The sequence below is a fragment of the Apis laboriosa genome, unplaced genomic scaffold (genome assembly GCF_014066325.1).
Source record: "Apis laboriosa isolate Shangri-la unplaced genomic scaffold, ASM1406632v1 scaffold16_cov148, whole genome shotgun sequence".
NCBI classification, from domain to species: Eukaryota; Metazoa; Arthropoda; class Insecta; order Hymenoptera; family Apidae; genus Apis; species Apis laboriosa.
In genome coordinates, this window is record NW_025222129.1 from 4,856,057 (window position 1) to 4,873,988 (window position 17,932).

General features: G+C 34.1%; 1 protein-coding gene across 3 annotated transcripts in view; it reads left to right on the plus strand.

Annotated features, from left to right (window-relative positions):
- Window positions 1-16,557, plus strand: part of LOC122710961 (membralin) — an 80,142-nt gene extending 63,585 nt beyond the window's left edge. For 2 of the 3 annotated variants that reach the window (XM_043929236.1, XM_043929237.1), the window contains exons 11-13: window positions 2,844-2,943; window positions 9,661-10,015; window positions 12,020-16,557. In XM_043929236.1, the coding sequence (XP_043785171.1) occupies window positions 2,844-2,943; window positions 9,661-10,015; window positions 12,020-12,219 (655 nt within the window). In that variant the 3' untranslated portion in view covers window positions 12,220-16,557. The remainder of the gene's footprint in view (window positions 1-2,843; window positions 2,944-9,660; window positions 10,016-12,019) is intronic. The other variant, XM_043929239.1, reaches the window with a different exon arrangement.
- The last annotated feature ends 1,375 nt before the right edge of the window (window positions 16,558-17,932 follow it).

Consider the following 17,932-nt stretch of genomic DNA (forward strand, 5'->3'; position numbering starts at 1 on the left):
ACACGTATCTCGAACACGGTACGGTAAGTTTAATTCGTCCATTAGCTGTGACAGAGTTATATATCGAATATATATATTGTTTATACAATTTTTTTTTAAACGAAACAATTTATATATTTAATTCTAAATTTTCTTCCGATTGAAATTTTATTTCGTTGTTCTTCGAATTTCTTTTGAATTTTTTTTATAATTATAATGTTTAATTATATTTTTAATATCCTAATATGCGAAAAATTAGATTACTGTAAGTAATCGAAAATGATGTTGTCTATCGACGTAGCTTCGTAATATCGTGTGATCATACGATAAATAATAATTCATAACGTGTTATATAATAACAGAAATTTAGGAGGGAACGTTTTAAGGATCTCTGCTCCCAGCATTTTCGCGTTACAGTTTATTTTCCTAACGGTACGTTGCATATGATTAATTATAACTATTTAAACTGAATACATTTAATATTCATACAGAACGTCAAATATAATTATGCAACAGCTTCGCCATAACGCGGTTATCATTAATATGTAAAATTAGTTACTTCAGGATTAAATTCATCATAAAGTTTTCATTATTACGCTCCAGGCATAACGATAATCGGTTTGATATAATAAACATTATTATCTATTACTTGTCGACAATTATCGCGTGTATTGCATCGATCATTTTTTTTTTTTTTTTTTAAACAAAGAAAAGCTTTCGTTCGATGTTTATTGTTATTATTGTATTATTGAACTTAATCTTTATTAGATTAGATATGTGGAAATTTTCATTTTTATTTATAAATTGATGATAATTCTTTTTTTCTTTTCTTTTTTTTTTTTTTCGATATCGAAAGAATCGAGTCTTATAGTTCCTTCGCTCGATGAATTTAATCTTTTCATTTTAAATATAATCAAAATTTCTATCTATTGTTTATTTAAATTGTTCAATCGCAATTACGGGGTTGAACAAGTTTTTTTAGGCGCAAAAATCATCGCGAAATATCGGGTACAAGTATTTTTAATGGAAAATAACGGTTGGATCGAGGAAATTTAGAAAAGTTTAAGCGTACGATTCATGAAATTAGTCAGTTTATTTATCGAAGGGATACGCAATAGCCATTTTTCTCGCCGTTTCCACCATTTTTTTCCCCCTCACCAAGGCCGATGATGCAGTCCCAAGTTCACCCTGAACCGCAAATATCGCCGAGCCTGTAACAGCTACTCGTAAAAATCACTTGATTACAACCCCTCCCTTATCACCTCGAGGGCCACTATAAGATGAGGCGGAAAGTAAAAAAAGTCATCCCACGATCTTTTTATGTTCATTGGGCAAAACGTGAGAAAAGTTTCCATACTCGTCTCATTTTTTCCTCTTATATTTCCTAGTTTTTTTTTTTTTTTTTTTTAAGGAGTCTATAATACCTATAGGTTGTAATTTTGTCAATTTTATACAGCGGCGTGCAATAGCGATTCAAAGGTGATTCGCGAAATTTACAAAGATTAAGAAAATTCGAAGACGGATTCAGGATCTTCGAGTTTCGAATGAAGAGAATTTTGGATTTTCAGGAAAAGTTTTCGGTAATTTCGTAAATCGTGAGATTACGAAATTCTTAAAATTTAAGAAGAGCATTTGTTGGGAAGAAATCGAAAGAAGAAAAATCTAGAATAATAAGATTTTAAACGAGATTCGACTTAACAAATTGAATATTTTTAGTCGGGAAAGAGGCTAATCGCATTAAGAATGGATTTATATAAGTTACTCTCTGTAAATTGTTCAATAAACAAATTAAAATCTTGTTTCGTACAGTTCCAAAGCGGCCATTATGAAAGGAAATGTTCGCGACTTTGTTCATCGAACGAGGCGAGGCACGAAATACCGTAACAAGTAATTAAGTTAGAGGAAGATTAAGAGATAAAATGTTTCCATGTTTTATTTACCATAAAGCAAAGGTGGATTAATCCTTGACGCGATGAGAGAAAAGAACTTTATGATATTTCGAGACGCGAAATCGGAAACTTTCCCCGGATTTAAACATTTCATTTTATTCATCCCATAAACGAGTAATCGGTAGCCTTCGCTAAAAAATTTCGACAAATGGAAATTGTATTCGAAATATATCGAAAACGATCGTTTTCTTCAATTTCATTAGAAATTATAACGAATCGAATATTTTTTTCTTTTTTTTTTTTCAACAGCGAACCAAACTTTCCAAAAATTGATGAATAAATTGTATAATCGTAATAAAATTCGCGTCAATTATTATTATTATTTCCTATTAATAACATGCCGAGATCGAAGACAACGAAACGAAACTTCCGTTCCGATTAAATTGTTCCTCTGATTATATTTACATTCGGTTTGAACGACTGATACTGCAAATTTGTATTATTAATTCTCTTCATTATTATTATTGTTGTTGTTATTATTATTATTATTATTACAAATTATCTCTCCCCCTTCTTTTATTTAAATATTATAGCGTGAAATTCATCAACGTTCGTTGTTTGGTTAAATTACGAGAAAAATTCGTAAACGATTTATTACTTATAATTTTCCAGTCATACTAATGACGTACCAGGTAACGCGACAGCCTTGATATTTCAATAGGCAGGAACCTGATATGATCTGATCGATAAAGCGTCCATGTTGTTGCACGGGTGCCAATATACCGTAAATATCGGGGAGTTATGTAATCTGTTAAGCGTAATATCGATGGCTGCCTACAGATACGTAATAGTCGTAATAATAATTTATATTTAATTCGAACGAAAGATCGACTTTTTTTTCCCTCTCTTTCCCCCCCCCCCCGTTCTTTCTCTTATCTCTTCTCTCTAATCGAGAATACAATTCTTGATTTTCAGATTCTTCTACCTCTATCACTTCTCCTTCTATGCCTACCATTATCGATTCAACGGGCAGTACAGCAGTTTGGCTCTTGTCACGTCTTGGCTTTTTATACAGGTAAGTAATAATTCTCTTACTTATTAAAAGAAAATCCAGGAAAGGATCAAATTCTTCTCTATTGAATCGAATTATTTAGATTATCAAAGATTATTAAGAGATATATGCTCGTCGTATCTTATCACCAGTTTTCACGATTTCATCGCTCGGTACTTTTTACAACAAATCAATTTTTTCAACTCTTTCACAATTCATTAGATAGAATCTATCTTCTCGATATCTAATCTCATTGAACGACAAGAAAAAATATTCATCAAGTATTCGTCAAATATCTTCGTATTATCGACACGATCCGATAATTTTTACTCGTTTCGATCGCGATAACTATTGCAAATTCTCCCTTTCACCCCTTTCGCAAAATCATAACACATAATTTGGAAGTATCAAAGTGTCCGTATCGTACGCGTCAATTTTTCTACATCCACCATTACAACATCCATTAAACGAATCCACCCTCGATCCTCGTCATCACGATCCCCATCGATTTAATTCAGTCGGCACGAAGCCGTCCCCAATCGAACCGACTTTCAGAGAGAGAGAGAGAGGGAGAAGGAGAGGGAGAGGGAACATATTTTCACGCACGGCGAACATCCGGGTCTAAGCAATTTGAAAGGCAAACACATTTGCAGCCCTCTTGAGAAATTCCTCGCGATCGATGTCAGAAAGGAATGATCGATCGGTTGAGAGGGGGTGGTAGAGGGGTGGTAGAAGGGGGAAAAGTACTTCGTGACATAATTTCTAAACGCGCCGTTGCTCGAGACCCATTCTTTGACAAGCCTCGGCGGTTAAAACGGGATATTCTTTAAAAAGTAAAGACAGATTTCGGGGATATTTAATAGGGAATCTAATAGGAAATAGGCCATCTTGAAATCTCCGATCTTCTTCGATTCTTTTAATTCCAATTTCGATTCGATTCGAACGCAAACATTGATTCGAAGAATCGCGATGAATTTTACAGTAAGAGTTGGGAATTGAGAATAATAAGAAGAATAATAAGTAACAATAATTACATTGTTGAATAGAATTATCAAGGAAAGGGGATAGAAGATATATTTTTTTTCGTAAGAAAAGAAAGATCGGCTTCATTACTTTTTAGACACTTTTTATTCGGTCGAGCGTTTTCTCTCAAGTAGGTCGGTTAAAGTATTTCTGATTAATGGCCGCTTTTTCACCGCGAATAAGCACAATTGTTGTTCCCGTGAAAACTTTTCTATTCGCGCTCCTGTCTTAATCCTGAAATGTTTTACAAGCTGAAGTACAAGTTAAAGGATACATTTCTGTATTTTTCACCCGATAAATACCTACCCGGTATCTATTTGTAGATACAGAGAACTACGTTGTGGTTAACGATTGTCCTCTGTAGCGGATACTTTGACAAAATTTCATAGATATTCTTTAATTTCTTTCGAGCGATTCGAAACTTTTCTTGAATTTATAAAGATCGATAGTAAAAATTTCATCTTCGATTTTGATTCGAAAATGATGTAGAAAATTTGGAATTATATTTCTCTGGTGTTTCTCTGATCGAAATTTTAATACTTCATTTTTTGATCCAATAGGTGGTGGAGATCCAATTTTATATCAACATTTATTTTGATTTTTTGGTCATCCAGAAGTTTATATTCTAATTCTTCCAGGATTTGGATTAATTTCCCAAATTGTAATAAATGAAAGAGGAAAAAAAGAAATTTTTGGAAATTTAGGAATAATTTATGCAATATTAGGAATTGGATTTTTAGGCTTCATTGTTTGAGCCCATCATACGAAAGATTACGATATAGGTAAAGTTAAAGATAATTAGTTATTCGAAGAGAGTCATTTCGAGTCGAAGGATACGAAAAGAAAAGGGAGAATATTTTACGTGGAATTCCTGTAAGTGGCTTCTGGTGAAAGTTCTGCTATTGACAGTAACGGTAGCGAATGAAGAGGCTGGTTTGCAGACTAGACCCGGCCATCGCTCAAACTTAAGTTACGTAAACGCGACCAGGACAATGCACTTGACAGTTCAATCGATCAGAATAATTTAATGCCAACTTGGGATTTCAATGAGCGGACATAAATACCATTTGCCCTCACTTTTTCTCGTGCAACCTCTTTTTCCCTCGGATATTATCTCGATCTAGACATATCTAGACATATCTTTCTTTTGTAATTACGATACCTCTTTCATATTTTTCATTCGTACTTAAAATTCCACTTTTGTCACTTCTTTATCAAAAGTTTCTTTTTCGTTATTTTTTACATTTACTATATATTAGAAAAATTAGAAAATTATAAAAGAATTTATTAAGAATTTATTATCTTGTATCGAATTTTATCGTTAATTTATTAAAATATTATATTTAATTCTCTTTAATATCCCATTCCAACTGTTATTGTCACCCAACACTTTGATATCATTCTTATAAATATCGTTCAAAGGGGATACATAATTTTATAATATCTTCGATTACATATATATATATATACAACGAAGGTAAAGCATCTCCTTGCAATCGATGTACATTTTATAATACAGTTTCTCCTAAAAGAATAGACGTATTCCCGTACAAATCTCGTTGTTCGAAGCCGATTTTTACCCTCGAAACGAATTATATATTCCGGATAATCTGATTCGATAGCGTAGCTTGATAATGAATCATAATTAGATGATCGGGACGGTATTAACAGTTATTATTATAATGGCGTTACGATAGCTAGGTGTTGCGTTAATAACCGAGTTCGGTATGCACTGTATATATATTTTGCGTGGAAAAATTAAATACCATTAAAGTGTAATGGGCCGGCTAATTAGCCGATAAAAGATACCGAATGAATAACAGATTCGGCTTGTTGTATTTCGATCACAAAAGGAATATAACGTATTTCGTTTTATCGTACCGTCGCGTATTAAAAGTAGAATGGAATTTGCAATTTGCTCACGGTATATGGAAATATTCGAAGGAGATAATAATAATCGATCCTTCGTGTTTTAATTTGACTGTGTAATTAAAAATTGTTTAAATCGGTTGAAAGAAATATCTGGAAAAATTGTACTCTGTATATATATATATATATATATATTTCTTGCTTATTACAGCTGAGGGATAGTTGAAGATTATTAGATGCATTTGAAAATTGTATGTGATGAAATTACGTCGATGAGATAGAAGCTTCGATTGAATATCGTTTCGATCGATATCCGAGTTTACTCTATTCACATCTTTCTTTTTATTATTGAAAATATCTCCGTTTGCTGGATTATTACTCATTTCGGTAATAATTCATCGAATATCTGTACGAATATCACGATCTCAATCCACTCTTCTACATTTCGTTATCGTATCGGAAGTAATACTAAATTTCACGAAACTTAATACTTGTACGTAATTAATTACTATCTAAATGCTAATAATACGAATAATAATTATAATGATAATAATATTCACATTAAACGAATCAAATTTTAAATCGTCGAAAAAGAAATTTAAAAGAATTTTTGGAAAATTCATCACTTTTTCAAAAATACATATACTTTCTTTTAATAATTTTCTATATTCCATGTTCTATATATATATATTATAACATCATATAAAGATATCAAATTAGAACAGAAAATTTAATACTTGAATTTAATTAATTACTACACAAAATATTAAATAACATAACGTAATATCCCACGATTACTTCTCATGTAACTAAAACTATTGCATCTCGAAGGGAAAACGAATCCAAAAATCCCCATACATTTTCACTACTACCAAATTGCAAAATCTAATTACCTCAATAAACTAAATATCGACACTGTAGAATTATTTCGTCTCTAAAACCCGAATCTCAAAAAAAAAAAAAAAAAGAAATCCAAGAAGAAAAGAGAGAGAGAAAAAAGAAATCACTTTTCCAAAAGCATATACACCTCTCCTCCATAATTTCCATCCTCTACACCGTTATATTCAATGACCACTACCCTACATCAGGTGCCACCGGTCCAATAATATTCCTCGAGCGTTGAAATTAAGTTACTTACTCCTGTCCTAGTCGCGATTAACATCGGCCGATAGTTGAACCGGGGGTGTTCGTTAACAAGAACAGCCATCCGGCCAAGCAACGATCAGACAATTATTTCCCCGGGAACGAGTTTATGAATAGAGAGGTCAGAGGAAAATTCGAAAACCCGGAGGGCAACGAGACACGATCGGCTAGACTCGAATCGTTTCGACTTCCTCCTCTCTCTCTCTCTCTCTCTCTCTCTCTCTTCGCCTCGTCCACTGGCTCCCTTCTTTTCTGTGTATATAGGTGAGAGAGTCGAGGCGATTAGCCCCGCGGCGTGATTATATGCGGGGGGTCGATATCGATGTCATCGGCGTTGATTATCCACCAAACGAAAATCCGGTTTCCTCGGTAACCCGTTTCACCCTGGATATCGTGTTTTAACCTCTGACCATCCTTTCTCCTGCCTCCCTCCCCCGTTCAGGTTTACCCTATCCGCTGCTATCGTTGTTGTTTTTTTTTCCTTTCTTTCTTTCTTTCACGAAAACGATGCAGATTCGTTTCGTTATACCGAATCGAGTCACTCTGGATACTATTTCCTTCGTGTCGGCGACAGGTGCTCCCACGGTCTCGAGATATCCATTTTCCATGTTCGACCAGGCTCGTTCCTTTTAACTGTTCTTTGTTTTTTTTCTTTGGATTCTGCATCGGTTTGCATCATTTTATGATTGGTGAGATTCCGTTTCGGAGGAGGAGGAGTTGTTCAGGATTTTCGTGTCGCCTGAAGCGCAAATTCTATCGAAGCAGATCTCGATTTCGATATTTCTGTCATATTCGAATGTTGTTCCTTGTAAATATTCGAGCAAGTTTTGTGTAAGAATTTTTGTTGTATATCGTTCTAAAATTCGTTCTCCAAAAAGTGTTTCACGAGTAAATTAAGGTAATCTGGTTTGAATAATGAATTTGGATCGTTGAAAAAAAAATATGACGAGAGTTTTGATTTTAAATATAAAAATTATCGTTTATCGAGACTCTTATTAATTATTTAATTTGAAAATACGGCGTAATTAATTATGATTTCCTTTTTAGGAAAATTTCGAGTACGAATGCGATTGTGATGTAATCTTTTGTCAGCAATTAAAGCATTGCCATTTTTAGTAATAAGTAATACTCGAAACGTTGTTATTTTCACGATTATCTCGATTACGTGACAAATCGAATCGGTTATTGAACTTAAAATAAATTCCATTTAAGATAAATCGACTAATCTGAAGGTCTTTTTAAATCTCGTTAAGTGCAGAAAAATAAATTTAACAATCGCGTTTCCAATTATTTTCCTCTTTATTATGAATTACAATTGAATTTATAAATTTTCTTAAAATTTTAATCAAGAGTACAAAAAAAAAAAATAACACTTTTGACTCGTTTTGCCAAATTCTTCACTACGATTTTATCGTGAAATAAATTATCACAAATTTGGAAAATATACAAAGTAAAATTTCGTGAGAATTATCACTTTAATATAATCACCTTCTCGAAATTACTACTCCTCTTAGAACTCTATCACAATTTCCAAAATTTTCCATAATTTTCCTCCAATTTTTCTTATTCCCCTCCCCGAAAAAGATTATATTCAAACGCGATTCCAAGAGCGAATTATCCCGAATAACCCGATCGAAACACCTCATCAATAATCATCGCGAGAGATTCTCAATCAACGTATCCTTCTCCGCCAATTTCAATTCGACAAGTTTCATTAATATTTCGTGGGGTTGAATTTCGATCGGCCGAAAATAGCCAATCTTGCGTCATTGTACCCGTGGAAATTTTCTTATTTGTCCTACCATAACGCGAAATTATTCATACCATATGAATGCACGCGCGGAATGTTTGCAACTACGGGGTGAATAAGAGGGGTATTGCGGATCGATGTGTGGACGAGTGAGAAAGAGAGAGAGAGAGAGCGAGCGAGAGCGAGAGAGGAACGAGAGAAACGGTATAGAACAAATTTGGCGAATTTCCATATAAATTTGCTGGACAGAAGCGACACACACACACACACACACACACACGCCTACGCTTTTCGAACAAGCGATATCACGCACGAGGAGCTGTGTGCCTCGTGCCTGTGTCCCATCTAACACTCTCGATGGCGCTACAAATTCCGCAAACTAAGTACGATCGTTTTAATATAGCTTCCTGAATCAATGATACCGAATGTGATTATTAATCGAGGTATTATCGAAAGGGAAATTTCGAGTGGGAAAGTGGATTACGCTCGTCGAATGCTCTCGTTCCGTGTATATTTTTTCCCACCAAATGTTGCACGTGTCCATACTTTTAAAACTGGATACGCAATTGTGAAGTTCTTTAAGTTGTTGATTTGATTATAAAAAAAAAAAATCGCTTTAATTTGATAACAGAGGACAATGTATATCGAAACACGCGCATTTTTAACAATCTTTGTTATTTCTTAATTGTCGAAATGAAAGTGGAACGGATCTATATTAAATTGAATTGCTTTATTCTTTCGTGTTTATATATCGAAACACAGAGAAATTTCTTACTTCTTCTTTCGAAAAAAAAAAAATTAATCGAAACTTATATTTAAAAACTAATAAAAGTAATAAACTTCCGAGCGTTTCAACAACAAGAAAATTTTTAATTCCCTGGAATGGAAGAAGAATACCACTCTCTTAAAAATATATAAAAAGTAAATAACCATTGTATATTTATTCAACGTTTCAGCACTCGATGCTATACTTCTTCCATCACTACGAGTTGCCCGTGATCCTGCAGCAGGCCCAATTACAGCACCTCCTGTTCCGAAATCACGCACAGGCCGGTATGGCGGAGCAACCCTCGCCCGAGCAACCTTCACCCATTTCGAATCGGGCGTTGACCAGTACCGAGCCAACACCTGAGCCCTCACCTGCCAGAGAGTCGGCGGTCGCCACCGAGAATCCGGCCCAGCAGCAACCAACCCCGTCGGCCCCGTTGCAACAACCCGGATCCGACTCGACCAACCCTCCCAACGCGGAGGAACGTGTCGCGGCGGCGACACCATCTTCGACGCCCACCAACGAGGAACAGAGTAACGAAGGTAACTGAGGAGAGATTGAAACTGTTCCAAATTCAATCCATTTCCATTATCGTGCGTGTATTTTCTTTGTATTCGTTTCTCTCTCTCTCTCTCTCTCTCTTTCTATCCCCCTTTTTTTTAAATTATTTACGTCTGTGAAATTCGTGTTGGCTGACGTTTTGTTTTTTTTTTTTCCAATCTTGTGATTGTCTTGTTATGCACGTTCCGATTATGTTTAAATTTTTTGAGGAATTAAAATAATGGATACAGAATTCTTTTGGAATTAATCAACGTATCTCGAAATTATATTTATTTTTATATTCTTACGCGATATAATTTCAATTTTCGATCATCCTTAGATGTCGCTTTATTACTTTCAATTGCCTTAGAGATTTAATATAGTCGACATGGATTACGGAGCTGGGAGTCACTTTTAAATCAGACAGTGTTTAAATATATATATATTTTTAATTATCTTTTAAAATGAAACAAACATGTCGAATAATTTTTATATATTTATATATATATAATCGATATATTTTTCTTAGATATTCTTACGACGAGGAAAAGAAAAAGTTGCTACGAAAATGTAATTTTGAAAAGATACTTTATATTTTTTTATACGTATACTCTGAGGACAAGACGGTGAATATTAAAACTGAGGTGAAATTCGTAAGGAATATATTCGAATATATTCGAGAGTTGGTTTCATGAATATTTTTTGCATCGTGAGTATCCACAACGATTCGCAAGAATTACTATTCTCGAATGTATTTGCATTCCTTAAAAAAAAAAAAAAAAAAAAAAATTAATCTTTTGTTCGATAATCATTTTACTTTCCAGAATTTTGCAAAATGAAAAAAGTACATACGGTATTCCAACCTTTAGCGTCGCGGCAAAAGATTTAACTCGTCGATGCAATGACTTTTTTTTCTTTCTTTCTTTCATCGAAATTTTCGCCCCCGAATCTTCTTGCTCGTGATTCCGAGCGCCGAGTGCAAATTTAATGAATATCCACCGCACTTTAATCACGTTTCATTGATCCGGCGTGTAATATTAATTTTCATAAAAGACACTTTGTAATTGCACGTCCGTTTTTACAACTTCGTCATTTTCATATGCTGCTTTTTGATACAGAGCTTACAGAGCAGAATGGGAAAACATTTTTTTTTTCCCCCCCCTTCTCTCTCCCCATCCCCTTCGTTCACGCCTTCACACCATTTTTAATCCTATTATTATACATTTTCATTTCGTGTAAATAAAATGATACTTCGATCGAATCGTAATTCCAAGTCTCGAATAAAACGCGCGATTACTCACATTTTTGATGTACATTTTGATAAGATATGACCCGAATCTCGAGAGAAATAATGCAAAGATCAAACGAGATGGACGAATATTCCATCGTTGTATACGGAACACGGTTTATTATTTCAAACCAAATTTTTTAAAACAAATGTTCATATCGTGTTTTTCATTTCCAATTGCATTTTTTCTTTTTTTATATTTTTGTCAATATGTATTCATCGCTTGTCAACAATACAAACATTCGTTGTGTCGATACTTTTATAATGTTTTACATGTGTTGCCAAATTATGTTTTTCGATTTTTAATATATAGTACGCGATTGCTCGAATTTCCATCTGTTACCAACAAATAATTTTTGTGATAAATATTTCGTGCAACATTTTAATTCTTCCACAGCGCTGTTCAAGATTTTCACGTTCCTCCCTCGATCGTCATTCCTTCTTTCTTTTTCTCCAAAAACAGATAAATAAACCAGTCTCAACCATCTCTTCCTCATCAACACCTCTCTGCCATCGAATTTACCCGACATCACGGTTTCCTTCATTTCTTTCCATTCCTCTTTCCCCCCGTCGAAAAATTATCCCTGCTTCTTCCATCGTCATCAAATCATTGGATCGCGTCCAAAAATCATTCCATCTTCGCCGAAAAATTCCGACCAATCCGTTCGTTCCCCCTCCCCTTCTTCTTTTCTCTGCTGAAAATTCGTTTGAATCGTAGCAACAGGGGGTACCACCGAGCAACAACCATCGTCGGACGGGAAATCGGATTGTAAAACGGAGGTGGCGATATCTGGCGTCTCCTCCTCGAAGATCGGGGACAATGGATCATCGACCGATAGTTCGACGACGGAGGGGTTCGAGGTGATCGAGGCCACGGAGGCGACGCGGAAGGAAACGACATCCTGTCAGGACAAGTAGAGGGACATTAAACGCCTCGAGCCATGCCAGTTGCATATACACCCGGATAGTCGAGGAGAGGTGGGAGGTTGTCATTTCAGCGCGGGTGCATCCGCGAGAATAGATCGTCTTGAAGCCGAAGACCTCGAGGTTCGCAGACAATTGAAACGGAAAGGGAGAGAAGAGAGAGAGAGAGAGAGGGAGGGAGGGAGAGAGAGAGAGTGAGAGTGAAATCGTAGTATCGCTTAAGATGGACCGTTGTACGCTTATCGCTCGAATGATACGTTTATTTTTCTTTTTTTTTTTTTTTTTTCAACTTATGAAAATGAAGACACAATACGTTTTCGCAAGAATTATGTCGTAACAATATTTCGAACAAATTTTTGTAATTTGTAACAACGGATCATGCGTTGAGAACAAATTTTTATTAGTTTAACGGAGAGGAGGGTATGATGATGATTCCGCGAGAATTGAACGATTTGATTTTGTAATTTGATTGAGAATGATTCTGGACAAATTTCGATTTTTTTTTTTTTTTTTTTTTTAATGGAGACAGGAAGTGGACGGACCATTATTATTTGCGTAACCGAGATCGATATCGAACGATTTTGAAAAAAATTATTTTTGTAATTTTGACATGGATCGTACGCTTCTGCAAGAATTAAACGACTTGTTTTGTAATCGATGTAAAAAACGATTTAGAAAAAAAAATTTCGATCCTTTACTGGGGGCAAGGGGCGGATTACGTTTATATTTTGTAATTAAAATTGGTATCGAATGATTTTGAAAAAAAAAAAAAAATTCTATCGTTTTGACATTGACTACTATACGCTTCTGCAAGAATTAAATGTTTATTTTGTAATTGAGATCGAAACGTTTTTACAAAAAAAAAAAAAAAAAAAAANAAAAAAAAAAGAAAAAAAAGAAAAAAAAGAAAAAAAAAAGAAGAAAAAAAAATCTCGATCCTCCGTTCAGAACGAGGAAAATGTATGGACCATACATTTTTAGCGTGGACCATTAACACTTCTGTCGGAATTAAACGTTCATTTTATAATTAAAAATCGGTTTTGAAAAAAAAAATACAAAATCTCGATTATCTTTTATTTGATACAGAAAATGTATAGAATTATAAGTAATCAAGCACACGCCACGTATATTTCACGATTAAAATTGGCATTGGAACGATTCTGGGGAAAAATCTCTGTCGGTACACTTTGTCCAAGAATTGATTTATTTTATAATATCGGGATTCTGATATCGAACGATTCTGAAAAAAAAAGAAAAAAAATCTCTATAATATTTCAACACGAACGTACTCAAGAATTTCAAGAAGGCAGGAAGTGAATGAACCATTTCTGGCCAAGATTAAACGTTCATTCTTTCCGAACGATTAATAATTAATCGTTATAGAAAATAAAAAAAGTCTCGATTCTTTTAACATAGAAACGAATACCATATATATATCATATATATATATTATACATATATTAATGATATAATATATTATGATATAATGAATATAATTATGATATAATTATATTCATATATATATATATATATATATATGGACATAACACTTCTATCTAATTAACGGTTCATTTTCAAAATTAAAAATCGTCATCGAAAAGAAAAAAAAAAAAAAAAAGAAAACATCCGGCGATCCCTCAAGCGAGAAATATATATACAGAGAAGGCACCGTAAGGTATAGTTTGACGCCGGGTGTTAGGTTTTAACGAGTAATCAGGAGCTGCGAGGATCGGTGAAACGGGATAACCAGTGACTGGATTTCATCGTGTACGCGGATCCAGATCGCGTGGAAATAATACCTTCCCTCTGTTGGAAGGTTAACGCATGCGGTATACGTATACACACATATATAATATCGTTTTCTCGAGGTCAGAGGGAAAGGCGAAACTTGGGAAGGATGCTCGGAGAGATAGTTTATCATTACGCGACACGCGTGTAAAGCGACGGGTAACGCTTGGATTCAACGAACGATGATCGATTTTTATCGCAAGGAATAAATTATTATTAGATATCTTACACGACGTAACATCGACGTTAGAGGGAAACGCGATCGTTTCTCGCGATTTGATCAATTTTTTTTTTTTTTTTTCGAATCGAGAGAAGTTAAGAGGCTATACGTTTTTTTTTTTATTTCGCCTTTTTCTTGGGAAATTATATCTGAAATATCTATATATAGATAACGAGAGATTGCGAGTTCCTCGGGGCGCAACAAGTTGGAGTTCCTTCGCTGAATATTCCGTCTTTCCCGTTGTTTGCTTGTTCCATGATACGTAAAAAGAGATTTCTTCCGACTGGACGGATGGGTTGTTGGTCGTGGCGATTGACAGCACGAGCGAATGCGCGAGAGAACGAGGATATTTAACTCTTTAAGCGGTTATAATGGAAAACACGCACGGGTTTATCGTTTTTTTTTTAACAGCTAGCGATATTTGCATTATAAAGATTAGTTTCTCTTTGTATTTATTTATTTTCTTCTTTTTTTTTTTTTTTAATCCTTTGAGTGGGCGTCACTTCATTTGACGAAGATATTAGAGGAAATGACGAATATTCTATTATTGGATTGGATTGGATTATGTTTTTCTTTGCATTTTAACATTTTCGCTGAATTTGTTCGCGAATATAAATAATAAATATATATATATATATATATATTGTGAATATTAAGGAGTAGATAATTATATCGAACGATTGCTCAAATATGTTACTTTCGTTTCAAGAATTTCTCTTTTTTTTTTTTTTTTTTTTTTCTTTTAGAGGAAACGAAAGTCAAATTTCCAATTTTATTTGTAAGAAATTAGATTATTTGTAAGAAATTCGATAAAAAGGATAGAATTAATGAATGCTATATTTTAATAACAATTTCAACAATTTGACAAAACGAAATAAAGGTAAGAAAAGCTCGACTTGCATTCATTTCCACCCGTGATGAATTATTTTGTTTGTTACAAATTATGCTTGTAACCGATCAAACCGATTAATTTATCCTCGTTCTCTTCGCTAATTGAGAATCGACGCCAGGTGTCTCTCTCTCTGAACATCGAATCAAAAGATGAATTCTCGAAATGCATACACGAACGGTAATGGATATATTACCATCTCTCTGAACGATCTCGTATTAATCTTAATGTTTGCGAATCCTTGTTTACGACGAGCGCCATTTTGTATAAAAAGAAGCGAATGCCAGAGGATCCGATTTCGTATCTCGCAGCAAGTTCTTCAACATTGTTATCCTTTAAGCTTATGTAAGTTTAAAATTAAGGGGATTTGTAGTACGCTAGATGCGTGTGCTCGATGCGAAAACATTGGCACACTCTTTTTAAGGAAATTAAACGGTGCATTGACTTAACGATTTAAAAGAAAAAAACAAAAAAAAAAAAAAAGAAAAAAAAGGAAAAAAAAATGGAAAAACGATAAACGAACGAACAAAAAAAAAAGAAAAAAAAATAAACAATAAATAAATTAGAATAAATAAGGGGCGAAACTTATATCTTTTATCTTTTATCGTCGATGCTAAGTTTTCACTTTGACACGTTGTTATCTCTGAGAGAAATTTTTCAGTGGAATGTCGTCTCTCTCTCGAGGAAACTTTTTTTTTTTTTTTTTTTTTTTTAATAATTAATAATGTTAATGTAATAATGTATTTTTCAAGGTGTGAAAAAAATAAAATAGAGAAACGAGGCACGAGTATGCGAATGAGAAAATTGATGACAGAACTTGTTAAGAGATACTTAGTGCACATATATACATATTATACATATATTCATATACATATATATATATATATATATACATATATATTTATTCTTTACTGTAAACGTTTCTTCAATCGTGTACATGTAAAAGAAGGATGTTGGGTGTTCGTGGCGCTTTGAACACTGTAAATTTTTTTGTAAAGGTCGGCGAGAGACGTTCTAACGGGTTTGTAAAGTAAGATAGAAGGGGAAAAGAAGAGAGAAAAGAGGGAGGAAATGAAAAAAAAAAAAAACGGGGAGAAAAAAAAAAGAAGGAAAAAGAGAACACAGAGAATATCGTCGTTTATTGTTTTTAAAACCGTTTTAAATTCGATCCACCTGTGTAAAATATTTTCCTAAAACTTACTTACGACGTAAAGAGTCCGAGTTTTTCCGTTTGGTTGTACATAATACTGCACTCTACGATTAATTATTATTATGATTATATAACATTGCTGCTCTTGCTGGTATATATTATAAATAAACGTAAAGGTGTTGCAATTCAGTGTGGTTAACACCTTAATCCGGATCTTTTCTTGCGTTACACCGTTCAAGCACTTTATTTGTTTATTGTCGTTGGTATAAAAAGGCTTCTCAGTCATTGCGTTTGATTAATTTTCTCCCTTCATTTATATATTAGATTTAATGGAAATAATCGTAATTCCTTTCGTCTATTCGACGAGATTAATATTCGTATAGAATATTGAATACGAGTAATAATAGTTTTTAAGTATTTTTCGAAAGTTTATCATGGGTTAAACATATTTGATTATTCTTAAAAAATTTTGAAAATTGTAAAAATATTTCTTCAATTCAAATACATTGTAATATCCCATTAACGTGATTTTTGTATTTATATAATTGTTGAATTATTCGAGTGGTTTTTGCATATACTGTCAAAAAAAAAGAAAAATTTTTAATCCGACCTTAACAAAACGACGAACGTCGTAAATGGAAAAATTCTTTTTTTTTTTTTTTTTTTTTCCAAATTTATATTCCATTTATTTATTTTCCAGCCATTTCAACGTATTCATCCAAGATCCAAGGTAAGATACTTCCATACTAAAAAAAATAATAATCTCGATTAAATCCGTTATTCGCGCATAAACAAATGGATCCATCCAGATGGTCGAATTCCTCTGGCCACGGTGCTCGAGAAGCGTGCTCAGGATCCACCAGATCCAGGATCCAAAGCGCGAGACACGAGAAGGCGCAAGATTTAAAACAGATTCCCGTGAAATTGGGATTGATTGTTCAAGCGAGACAACGGGGTACAAGTCGAAGGTTGAATCTTGTCGAAGACGCGGCTTCTGGGGGAGGATGGGTGGGTGGAAGCGCCGAAATAGACAAATAGGGAGGGTGTATACCTTGGAGAGAGAATCAAACAGGTGGCGTGGCGGGAAGGGAGGTTCCAGTCGGGGGGTGGAACGGTTTCTCTTTCCGTTGGAAAAAGGGGTGAAGGAGGGGGGAGAGGAGGAAGGATCTCGCGAGGATCTCGCGTGGGAAGGAAGGGACACGACAGTCGTACAAATGTAACAATTTATTTTCATTACGACATAATTAGGAACGAGACCCGTGACTCGATGCCTTCTCCCTTGCGTTAACTCGCACACAGGCAACGCCCTTGGTCAAGTTTAAGGTTCGATCGATAGGGGATTGCCTGTCGTTTGGATTTTTCGTGCGTGGGATCGAGTTTAAAGCACGTGTTTGCAGTTTGGTATAATATAATTTATCGGGGTCGTTCGCCAATTGATTAAATTTTACGGTTTGAGAATTTATTTGTGTAGATTTTTATTAAAATTTTTATTAAAATAAATTTAATTAATTTAAATGTTGCAAGTTATTATGAGGTTGTTATTATGAGGTGAGAATAAGATTAAAGATAAGGATAAAAATTTTTATCTAAATTTTATTATATTCAAGCTTTTTGTAAAAAAATTTTATTCGCATGAATATTCGCGATCTCTGTTTATGCG